We start from the raw sequence: 12,986 nt of genomic DNA, 5'->3' as shown, positions 1-12,986 counted from the left end.
CATGAGTTTTTTTTAAAAACAATTTTACTTTAACACAATAGTTTTTGTGTTATACAGAATGAACACACTCAAAATTCTAATTAAAAAATAGTTGTTTGTAGTAGTGTCCTCCTTTTAGTTCACAGATAACAGCACAACTCTGTGGGGGTGTATTGGGTTTTTTTGAGACAGGGTTTCTCTGTAGCTTTGGAGCCTGTCCTGGAACTAGCTCTTGTAGACCAGGCTAGCCTTGAACTCATAGAGATCTACCTGTGTCTGCCTCCCAAGTACTGGGATTAAAGGCGTGCGCCACCACCATCCGGCCATATATATATATTTCACTCCTCTAAAAACTATAGAACACGGGGTTATATTAAAAGCCACAGATATGTACAAGAGAAAATACAGTCAGTAAAGACTCACTATTTTTCCTTAGTATGTTAACTGTGACTGGCAGCTGTCAAATGAATCTATAGGCATTTGAAATAAAATAAGTTTTCTAGTTTTCTAGTGGTGGTGTATGCATTTAATCCTAGCACTTGGTAGGCAGAGGCAGGCGGATCTCTGTGAGTTCGAGGTCAGCCTGGTCTACAGAGCTAGTTCCAGGACAGTCAGGACAGCTACACAGAGAAATCCTATCTCAAAACCAGAATGATAGAAAGAGGGAGGGAGGGAAGGAGGGAGGGAGAGAAGAGGAAGGGGGGAAGGAAGGGAGGGAGGGACGGACGGAGGGAGGGAGGGAGAAAGGTTTCCAAAATCCCAACTAACAGGAACAGGTTTCTATTGCTGCAACTAGTCCTGCTTAGCACGCCAGGCTCCATCAGAGTCTGAGGTGAGTTTAGCAAGCAGACTAAACAGAGGAGGCAGCACAATATGCACCTGGTAGTCCAGAAGCTGCGTTCTGAGGGATTCCACTTCCTTTTCCCTGGACTGTTGCTGCGTATTCAAAAACTCAACTTGTCTTTTGGCAATATCAGAAATTTCTCTCAGTCTAGAAAGTGACAAAATATTTAAGGAACAGTTCAGCAAACACCAAAAGTCCCAATTTTGAGACATCGTTCTAGAAATGCAATTGGTCTATGACATCTCTTCTTCACACCAAGTTCAAAGAGTTCAAGGGTCTCCTGACCTATTTCATGAAACCTAATTTCATAACAGACCAAAAAGTGATCTATGAAAACATCCCCTACTCTGGGAAGTCCACTGCCTGTGGAACAGAAGAATATACACATTTGGGAAGATAATGCCATCTACTAAGTGAAACTGAGGCAATGACTTACATCACTTCCCAAAGGCAGGTAGTCAGAAAACACTCACCCCACATTCTCCCGAAGATACTTTCTTATTATATTTAGGAAATGGTAGGTCAACGCAAACAGGCTAACCTGTTGCAAGTGCACAGTTAAGAATTAACGTAAAATCCATTTTCACTTTTACATATTATATGCTTCGTACACAGAACCTTATATTTGAAAGCTATGTTATATGGAAAGTGTGACTGGTTTATTTTGATTTAGCAATTAGCTGAAAAACAAATTATACATCTGCACAAATTTCCCTTATAATTTCTATAACAAAGCCAAATGATAATGTCTTTTTTTTTTTTTTTGAGGTAGATTAATTTGAGATAAGTGGGACGGACATATACATTGGGTTTCCTCATACTGATTGGAAAGCCTCTATAACTGGTGGTTAATAAAATATAATGAAATGAATGCATCTTACAAGGTAAGGTTTATGAGAAGAGACAAAGTCAATCGTAATGGGAAGAATTAAAAGTGACCGATTTTCCCAAGGACTCTGACGGAATAGTTATGATTTTATAAGTACACACACAATTCTAAAAGTTCTTTGTGTTTGACACATAAACTCAGTGCTCCCCATGATTACCCATGGAAGAAGCCCCTGACTACAAAGTGAGTGCACAGCATATATCTAGTACTCTAAAGTAGCTGGGCATATTTCCTACTGCCAAATGAAAAACACTTTTACCTAAGTGTTAGTAGGCAAGAGTCCATGAATTGATGTCTAATGTCTTGCACAATGCCTACTACACAGCTAGTTTCTAAGAAATGTTAATTAAATCAAAATACAAATTAATCATATGTTGTAGCATGATTAATAAAAACCCAGAAACAGATATTGGGGTTCAACCTGAAGGTGAGAAAAGCAAAACAGCCAGCCACTGGCTCTTACCTCGGCTTTAGTCTGAAATTCTGCCTCCAGGGATCTCAGAATGAGATGTGTGTGAGAGCTGTCTCTTCCCATCTTATATTCCTCTCTAGGGCTGGGATTAAAGGTGTGCTCCACTACCACCCAGTTTCTATGGCAAACTAGAATGATTACTGAGATTAATGGTGTATGCCACCACTGACTGGTCTGTAAGGCTAACCAGTGGGGCTGTTTTATACTCTGAACTTCAGGCAAGCCTCATTTATTAAAATACAAATGAAGTATCACTACAGTATGTTTACATTAACCTTATAAAAAGGTAAAATTCCTTTCTTTTTAAAGTTAGTAAAATAAATATTAAGTGACCCCTGCTCTTTCCTCTCTACTTCCCCTGAAAAGCAGGAGACATGAGTCGGAAGTGGACCAGACATGGTTTCTGTTCCGCTTTGGTGCCCTCTACAGCTGCATCCCTACATTTCAGGCGGTGTGGGGGGCAAACTTTGAGAGGTCATTTCCTCTTCAGTGCTATGTCACGGGGTTTTAATTCTCTTTTTAAAAACAAAATGAATATGGATATTGTCCCATATGTCTGTCATAGGTCTTCCTAAAGGCAGATCAATAGACACATCAAATGACTGAACTGTTGTGTGCCCTTACTTAGACACTTCAACTTTGAGCTCCACCTCCTTCTTCTCTAACTCGAGAATGCGCTGTCTATCAGCATCACTCACGGCCTTGCTCACACTATCTGCTAGTTCGTCTCTCAAAATCTGCTCCACCTTCTGGGCATCCAGGTTGATTTTGGTAAGCTGTGGAAAAGTGACAATAAAATATCCTCAGAACTATTTTATCTTACGAATTCTGCTTTCCCTTCCACTGGGACTGGAACCCAGAGCCCGTGTGAACGAAGCATGCCAATGAACTACAGCCCCAGCCTCGACACACAGCATCTAGACTTCTGAGTGCCACGGCTTCCTTACTTTCCCTTAGTTCAGAAACTAAAGAAAGAATCAAGAACACATTATAAAAAAGGTGTAGTAATAGTCCAGTTCCATCATAAACTATTTATTTTAGGCAATCACTAAGAATTTTTAAACTATAAACAAAGTACTTACAAAGAGTTAAAATTTTATAAATTTTAAAAATAATTACATAAACTTGTATTAATACTTATGGCTTAAAATAAAAATAATACTTATGTTTTAGAAAACATGTAAACCTAAGAGAACATCTGTAAGGTATTGTATAATCATAAATTGTTGAATATTTGCAGACTGCTTATTTAGACCAATTAAAAATATTTAATAACCTCCTATTAAAGTTTTTGAACAGTTTTTTTAACTATTTTTTCCTCTTACTATAGTCTTGCTTCCAAACTCATTTTGAAAAATAAAAGACAATGAGTAATTTTTAAATGAAGAGATGGGTTTGGAAGACAATTTGCTTTTTAATGAAACAACATCCTTCTGTTCATTAAAACCAATACCATGACATTGGCAAGAAAGAATCTGGGTATAGAAAGAAGTGGTTTAATTTAAAGCAATTCATATTTTAAAATAATTGTCTGTATACCCATTACATGAAATGCAAATGTTGCATACATATGCAGCCTTAGAGTACAAAGTTCTCAGAAATCCAGTATCTACTACTACTAATCTTTGCTGTCTGGTTACATGATAAAAGTTGTACAAACCTCAGTGAATTTGGTTTCCAATTCAAAATTCCGTTCTTCCATGTGTTTCACTGAGGTCCTCAGGTGTTCATACATTTTCTGACAGTGTTCAGCTCTCTGCCTTTCATTTAATTCCTTCATCTCCAACACAGTGATTTTTTTTGATATAGAAACAATGTCACTATTTGTCATTGATTTTCTTGCCTTATCCATGTTTGATTCATTTCCTGTATGTTATAATACATCACACAGAAGATAATTCAGAAAAGGTATAAAAAAAGTAGTACAGTCTATAGCAGGAAATGAACTTTTGAATTAAGACATATCTGCATTCTTCCCTTTATTTATTTATTCCTAACTGTCTGGTGCCTATCCACCTTTTCTTTCTAGACTAAATCTCTCCATTAATCAATCAAATGACAATAAAAACTGTATGCTGTGGGATAATCTTTTTGTGCACTGTGAATATTTGTCTCTGTTAAAGGACCTTCTGATTGGTTTATTAAAGAGCTGAACAGCCAATCAGGACATCCAGGGTAAGAGAGGAACTCTGAGAGGAATCTGATGCACAAGAGATTCACCAGCCAGACATGGAGGAAGCTGGATGTAAGGTACTGAGGAGAGGTAACAAGCCACATAGCAGAACGTAGATTAAATAGACAGGATCATTTAAGTTTTAAGAGTTAGTTAGGAACAAGCCTAAGATAAGGTGGAGCTTTCATACTTAATAAGAGGTCTCTGTGTCATTATTTGGGAGTTGACGGCCCAAGGAAAGTCCAACTCTAAGTATAAGGTTACTGAGACACCAATGTGAAGGTCAGTCAGAGCTGGCAGAGGTTGGAGGGCTGTGAATAGTCGGATGAACCACTTGCTATGGGAAGAATGTTAGCTGCACTGGGGCAATACAGGGTAGCAGTGTCACTTTGGACATCTAAGTGTGATGACATGATTTTTACTGTTATCAAACACCATGCTCAAAAGTAAAATCTGAAGTTATATGATTAAGAAATTTTACATGTATAACCTCAAATCATGAGCACTGTGTTGGGCCTTGTACACACATAATATCAAATACTATCATACTGTAATTTTATATACAATAATATGGCAAGTCAGCCTGGTAGTGGTGGCACACGCCTTTAATCCCAGCACTCGGGAGATAGAGGAAGGTGGATCTCTGTGAATTCGAGGTCAGCCTGGTCTACAAGAGCTAGTTCCAGGACAGGCACCAAAGCTACGGAGAAACCTTGTTTTGAAAAACCAAAACAAACAAACAAAAAAGGAATAACATAAAACAAAATAAAATAAATAATATGGCAAGTAAGATATAAATGAAGATAAACTTTGTAGCATTCTAAATAATAGCAAAATAAAAATTAATACTTTAATCATAAGCACTCAAATAACAGGATACTGCATGAATTTTTATAAAATAAATGATTAAAATATAGAAATATTTTAAATTTCTACTAAATTGATATATAACAAATTTATTATTTAAAGTACATAAAAATATAACAATATGTTACTGCAAATACAGGCAATAAAAATTCTCAAATTTTCTTTGATATATTGTGGTCAACTTTTCATTTAAAGGTATCAAATAATATACAACACATAAACATCGCACTCAAAAAACACATATTTCAAAATTATCACTAGGTTTTAATTGATAAAATAATTTAAAAAACTAGTGTTTAATCACAAATTTATAATATATGATTTTACTAGGAAAAAAATCTCACTTGAGACCTCTAAGCACTCAGGATATTATTTATAATCGGTATACACACTGTAGGATACAGTTCATGTCCATATTTCAGTACAAACAATCGCTCTTAGACACGGATCACTTGGTCCCTGTCTTAAGACTGACCTAATTTAGTTTCTTGTTCCCAGGCTTGTTCAATGGTGTGCAGCTTCTCCTTTGTAATCTCCAGCTCTTTACTTATAGCGTCCATTTGTTCTTTTAAAGATGCATTTTCACACTGAATAAGAAACAGACGTTACAGATGACTGCAGTGCAAGGGTATCACACACTACGTGACACAATTTCGACCTTATGCATTATCTCTTAACACTCACAATTTTTTAATTGGAAAATTTAAGATTTATTTTAAAAAGATACAGATAAAAATCACACTGAAATTAACCAAATTCAAAAATAATTTTAAAAAATTTTTAAAAAATTATAATTTCTCACACAACACACACACAAATAATAATCAAACTCTAGTATATAATACACCTGGCTCTAAACTTCCACGTATTAGCCTTTTCCACTAATGACACCTATTCATTTTAACCAATAAGGAACACAGAGGGGCTTCATAACTTTCACAAACTACTGCTTATTTGCCTCATTCACACAAGCACTCACGCGCACATCCCTAGTAAATCATCTGTGACAGGTGCTAGGTGTTAACAGTATAAAGAAAAAGCACAAATCCCACATTCCACAGGCTTCTCCATTTATGGTCTGTGTGTATGTGACTGTGGTAGAATCTCCATTGCTAGTTCTTCTTGTTGCTGTGGTAAAATGGCCTATCATAAAAACAATTCAGGGGTTAGCTTATTTAAGGGGTATAATCCCAGGTTTCCATCTACCATTAAGGGAATTCACGGCAGGAACTTCAAACAGCTAGTCCTATCACATCTGGTCAAGAACACAAGTAAGTGCATGTATGATTGCTTGCTGGTACTCAGCTTGACTTCTCCACTCTTACACAGAGCAGAAACCCCCTCCAAGGCAGTGGTTTCACCACAGTAGGCTATGTATTACCATATTAATAAAGTTAGTTAAACAATCCCCTCATAAACATGCCCAGAGGCCAAGCCAACATTGATAATCCTTCATTGAGACATATTCATATGCCCTAAATTCCAAAATCTGTAGTACAAGGCTCCTAATTTTGCTTACTGTTGCTTAGGTCTTCAAACACCCAATCTTTTCCTAATTCAGCCCCATTTTCCTTCTCTGAGCTTTTAAACTCTTGTCTTGATTTAAAGCAGTGGTTCTCAGCCTCCCTAATGCTGAGACCTTCGTGTTGACCACCGACCATAGAGTTATTTTCATTGTTACTCCATAGCTGTAGTTTGCTGCTGTTATGAGTGTAGATATCTGTATTTTCCAATGTCACAGGTCACAGGGTTGTTTGATCCCAGTAGCAAACCAGAGGCTTAGAATCACTGCCTTAGAGCAAGAACTATCATAAGGTAAACAGAGAGAGAATTTGACTTTTTGCCAATCAAGTGATTCTAATCATGGGACTGAGTAACATGATCACAGTATGTGCAGCTATCATTTTAGAGGCAGCAAGGAGGGTTTACAACTGGAGAAGGCAATGTGTGAAATGTCTGCAACAAAACAAGGTGAAGAGAAAGACCAAGACAGTGCCACCAGCGATAGAAGGGCATAAAAGATGTGACGATAATGTTAAAGTTATAAATGAATCGCAGAAAGAACAGGAGACAAAGGGAACAACTAAGGATTCTTGCTCACTCTCACTCTCAGGTTCATTTGACTGTCTGTTTGAGACAGAATCTGTAGATAGTCTAGGCCAATGCTGGCCTCAGGGTCCAGTTGTTTCTAACTCCCAAGTCCTGGGCAGCTGTGGAAACCTGACCAGCTGGGATCTGCACTCAAGTCCTCAGCGGGCAGCACGCACTCTGGTACTGTGCTTTTCCCCAGCCTAGGTAAATCCATATCTCATACACATACACCAATTTTGAGGAACAATTTAAAAATGTTCTTTGGGAAAACAGAAGAATTAAGCTAAAAGTCACTGAAGGCAAACAATATGCCTCAACAAGTAAAAGTTCTTATTGTGCAAGTCTGACAATCTGTGTTCCATCCCCAGAATCTACCATGAACTGACTCCTAAAAATTATCTTGCCTAAACACACATGTAAATACACAGAGACACACACACAAATAATAACAATAGCAAATAAAATTTAAAAAGCTGTTTATTGAAGACTAGTGATGGAGCTGAGACATTCAGTTCTTGCCTGAGTTTTGAGTATTAGCAAGACAAAATAAGGAAAGAAATAGCTCATTGGTAGCTAACTGCAGATTTCTTGAGAGTTTTGCTAATACCGAAGACATAGAACAAGGACATGGAGAATGGGGAAAGGAAATTATTACTACATCTAAATAGAATTATCTTTACACAGTAACAAGATTATCTCTGGTCTTAAGCAAAAGCAGTAAAAAGTCAATGGACTAGATTATTTCTAGGTAGTAGTAATACATAGTGACTTAAGCTATTTTGCATAAGTCATCAGAGACATAATGTTTCATTTACTCAGTGTGTTTCCCTATGTAAGTATGACATTCTGAGCTCCCAAAATTATTTCCTATTCCATGTTTGTGGAGGATCTTAAAGATTATGTCTAAAGACATACACCTCTACTTCTACTGAGAAGCCTGTAGATGCCTGGACCTTTATTTCTTCCGAGAATGATAAAAGTGGGAAATGTAGAGAGAGGGATAGAAAGAGCATGGGCTGTAACTGTTGGTAACTCCAGTTACAGAGGATCCAATAACCTCTTCTGGTCTCTGCAGGCACAGCAAGTATGTGATGCACATACACACATACATTCAAGCTAAAGAATGTCATACACATGCAAACACACGCAAACACACACACTCCACCGAAGAAATAAAGATTAAGAAGCAGAATAATGAAAAGTCAGGACTATATACACAAATGAAACTTATGACCTTCTACCACTATAGCCTCTGTGTGTGATGTGTGTGTATAGGCACACATGTAATGGAACATTTGTGTAGAGATCTAAGAACAACTTTTGGAAGTCTGTTCTTGCCATTCACTCTGACAAAAGCAGGGCATTTTCTCACTGTTTCTGCCTCTGTGCTGTAAAATTCAGACTAGTTGGCCACAGGCTTCCAGGCCAGGACATTTCCCTCTCTCTGTCTCCCTGTGGCTGTAGGAGTGATGCTATTATGGGTCCATACTGGTTTTTTCATGATGTAATATAATAGTTGTCAACTTGACAGAATCTATAATCATCAGGGTGATGGCCCCTGTGGGGGATTACCTTGATTATATCAACTAATGGAGGAAAACGCATCTTGACTGTGGACAGGATTACTTCCCTTAGTGGGAGAGACAACGATATAAAATGGATAGAGCAAGCAGAAGAAGGAAGCATGCATTCACCCATGCTTTGATTGAGGATACGATGTGACAAATTGCTCCACACTACGTGCTCCTGCTATACGGATTTCCCTACCATGCAGACTCTACCGTGAACTGGGAGTCAGAGAAATCCTTCTTTTTAAAGTTGCTTTTGCTAGGTGATTCATCACACAAAAGAAACTAAAACATACGTGTTCCACAGATCCAAATTACTTGCCAGGAGGAGCTTTTACACCCAGAGCCATCTCCTTCATCCCCACCCCAGTGTTCAGTATTTCTAAAACATGATAGAATGGATATTTGGAACGCTCATCCAATATCTATGAATTGCTATTAATAATGCATTCACAGTCAAACAAATTCATCATAAGAAACCAAATTTGAGGACTCTGAGATCAACGCAAGAAAAGAGAAGAATAGGTATTTAATAGCACGTCTCCCTTTAATTACATGTGTGCCAAGAAAGATGTTTGACTTTTGGGACCAATTAAGTCCTGGCCTTCAGCTGCTCTTCTCTGTCTAGAGCCTTCTAATGGAAGTTACTAGAAGCTGTGCTTTGCCTAGAGGATCAGAGGATGGGATTTTCACCTGTTGGCCATTGACTGCAGGGTATTTAAGCCTCCATGGTGCTATTAAGGAGGGCTTTTTGGTACCAGTGTTGGATGGTCTGTATGTCAGTCTGTCTCTGCGTGTGTATTCTCAACCTCTAGCCCCTTGCCCGAAGCTCGCGAATTGGACTCTAGTGCATAAAGTGCAGACGGGTGCCCGCGGTGTGCGGCATTTGAGTCATCTAAGTCATCTAAGACACATAAGAGGATGACCTAGATAAAGTCACTTTTAAGTTATTGACAATTATAAATACATAGTATGTTACATATAGAAATATGTACTGATATCTAGGACAAACCACAACTAGATTATACCTATGATCATATCTCCACCACAGTTACATAAATAGAAACCAACTTTAATCACTAGAAATCGGTAAAAGTCTTACAGCCCCAGGATACCCTCAAAGCAAAGCGGCTGGAATAACAGGGTTCAAAGACCACACACACTCACCTCCAGGTGCTCTAGGTTACTTGTCCTCTGAACAAGCATGTTATCTTTCTGCAGTATGTCCCTGTACTTAGTAGTTAGTTCATTGTATTGCTTATTGGCAAGTTCAAGTTCAGATAAGGAGACACTATTATCTACAACTTTCTGGAGAGCTGCAATTTTGAAGGTAGCCATTTCCTGAAAAAAAAAAAGATACACAGTTAAATTTGCATACTTTTTCTGGCAAAGCATTAGTTATTTTTAAGAAAGATGATTCAATTGAAAGCAAAATGGATTTTAAAACCATTTGAAAAATATATTTCTCATGTTATTCTTTCATAGAGGAAATAATATTTAGAAAGTTTTAATTAGCAATTTAAATGAATCCTTTTACAAGCTGCCACAGTAAATTGAAATATAATTAATTTGAGAAAGTAAAATAAACAATTCAGAAATAACCTTTGGATGCCTGCCTGTTCTAAACTTTAGAAGATTAAAGTCAACCAAACATTTGACATTTTAAATGACAAAATTAGTATGAACTAAGGAAACCTTTACATTTTAGCTATGCTTGCTTGCTTTCTTAAAGTCACACAAACTTATTTTTGGTTCCTATTATTGAGTAATAAAAATAGTCTAAATAGTAGCAATAAGAATTTGTTACTTATCTCATGTTTGCTATAATCTAATACGGGACATTCTTCCTCCAGAGACACGTGATCAAAGCGTATTCTCCAGCAGGGTGCTGCTAGGGAACGGAAAGGACTAGGGTGTGGGATCCGGGGGGAAGCCCAGGTCATCTGGAGTGTGCTTTCACAAGGATTATGGGGCCTCTGTCCCTTCACGCTCTCTTCTCCTTTTCATTATAATTACCTATGAGTAAGAAGACCTCTATTGCCCAGTCTTACTATGATGTACTGTACCACCACAGGCCAAAGGTAGCGAGAACATATTTTCAAACCTCCCAATTTCTGAACCAAAACAAACTTTTCCTATTTCTAAGTTTACTAGGTATTTTTACGGCCCTAAGAAAAGAAGCCACATAATGTTCTATCATTCTAATGAAAAGTCATTAATCAAAGGCACTAAAATGGTTTTATTAAAACAAACAAGGTACAGGGACTCTCAGTTCTTTCCAGTAAGATGCTCTATGACCAGCCATAGGTACATAAAAAAGTACAGCAACATGATGGAGGCAAGTGGTGCAATAAATAACCAGACTGATGAAGAGGAGATGAAGAAGCTGTAGTCATAATGCATTCCTGACTATAGTGAGCTTCTGCTCTAACTGCAACAGCGTCTTTCATGTAAATAAACATATGCTATTCTACTATATTCTAGGGGTTTGGTTTCATTTTGTGAAGCAGGCTGGATAAAAAGCAAGGAAATACGTTTTGTTTCCTTGAAAACATTCGCCTTTCTTATTTCCTATTATAAAAAAATGAAACACAAAAAACATAAAGCAGAAACGATGTTTGAAGTAAAGGGAGGATGGCAGAACACTCCAGCTCTTATTTTGAAGTAAAGGGAGGATGGCAGAACACTCCAGCTCTTATTTTGAAGTAAAGGGAGGATGGCAGAACACTCCAGCTCTTATTTTGAAGTAAAGGGAGGATGGCAGAACACTCCAGCTCTTATCTTCAGCACTATCCATATTGGTAAAACCCAAGAGTCCAATTTTCCTAATGTCACAAAAATAAAAACAAGGGCATTCCTAAGTCTCAAATTTCCCTTAATTCATGCCCAAATAGCAACAGCTCTCAGGTGAAGGTACAGACAGAAGTGGATGGGTAATCACTCCCAGGTTCTGTTTCTGTTGCAGAAATACTACCTGGAAAGTATTCTGTTACCTGGATAGCAGGACAAGGGCAGCAGCAAGACATTTCTTACTAAATCTTTTAAAACACGGTTTATATATTCTAATTCACTTTGAAAAATCCTAATATTAAAAGCAAAAAGAAAATAAAAAGATGACGGAATTCTTTCAAGTTACTAGAATATGTTATTTTTGCCAACAATGCTCAATAGGACAGATTCCAAGGAAAATTACAACTACAAAGAAATTTTAGCATGTACTAAGAAGTGTTACAGATGCTATTATTTTTAATATGTGATGATATCTGACAAAATAATTAATATTTTAGTTTTCTATGCAAAACAATGAAGAAAATAATATTACAAAGTTAAATGAGTTTAGGGAATAAAATATAATTACCATATAATGTTAAGTTTGGATTGGTAAAACTATTTAAATTAAATCAAATCAAGATCTCAGAGCTAAACTTGATAAAATCAAAAAAAATAGATGAGTCAAATATTCTTGAAAGAGAAGAGCAAAACACAGCGAAATCGGTCATTATCTTCAGAGTTAGGCACGCAACTGTCAAATTTAATACATGCACTATTCATGATCAAAGCCTAGACCTAAAGAAGACTAAATATAGTCAGCACAGTGGAAAAGTTAAAGAAATACTATCAATATTTCAGTAAAATAACATCATTACAATTATGCAAACAAAACTGTCTATGGTAGAGTTATATGCTAAAAATATTTATGTCTACAATTTTAGTAGTCTACAAAAAATGGATAAAGTAATTACAGAAATGTCAGTAATCACGAACCACTAATCCTGTTGATGGTGTGCATGAGTCTCACTGTTTGTAGACCTGAAAAATTCCTAAGCTGCCCCCCCAAAAAATTTCAGAAATACCTTAAATCTTTGCAAACTTCCAATTTTTTCAGTAACTTCAGCTTCCATTGACACTAAGTCATTCTTGTGCTTCCCATTTTCTTTCCTAAGCTGCCGCTCCATTTCTACCAGGGTTGTATACTGCCGTATGAGGGACTTCTCATTCACTTGCAAAACGGTGATTTTCCTACTGTTTTCCGAAAGCATTTTCTTCATCTCATTTGAATCCATCTGAAGAGCACTGAGCAGATTCTGCAGAGAAGAACACTG

At 37.1% G+C, this 12,986-nt stretch overlaps 1 protein-coding gene across 2 annotated transcripts in view; it reads right to left on the bottom strand.

Annotated features, from left to right (window-relative positions):
- Positions 1-12,986, bottom strand: part of Cep290 (centrosomal protein 290) — a 76,523-nt gene that overhangs the window by 32,761 nt on the left and 30,776 nt on the right. For both annotated transcript variants that reach the window (XM_057757537.1, XM_057757538.1), the window contains exons 24-29: positions 12,738-12,968; positions 10,051-10,224; positions 5,700-5,811; positions 3,845-4,050; positions 2,809-2,960; positions 859-970 (exon numbers count right to left, since the gene is read on the bottom strand). In XM_057757537.1, coding sequence (XP_057613520.1) covers positions 859-970; positions 2,809-2,960; positions 3,845-4,050; positions 5,700-5,811; positions 10,051-10,224; positions 12,738-12,968 — 987 coding nt within the window. The remainder of the gene's footprint in view (positions 1-858; positions 971-2,808; positions 2,961-3,844; positions 4,051-5,699; positions 5,812-10,050; positions 10,225-12,737; positions 12,969-12,986) is intronic.

This window comes from Chionomys nivalis, chromosome 25, assembly GCF_950005125.1.
Source record: "Chionomys nivalis chromosome 25, mChiNiv1.1, whole genome shotgun sequence".
NCBI classification, from domain to species: Eukaryota; Metazoa; Chordata; class Mammalia; order Rodentia; family Cricetidae; genus Chionomys; species Chionomys nivalis.
The sequence above is the reverse complement of the archived record's forward strand: the minus strand, read 5'-3'. Positions and strand labels throughout refer to the sequence as shown.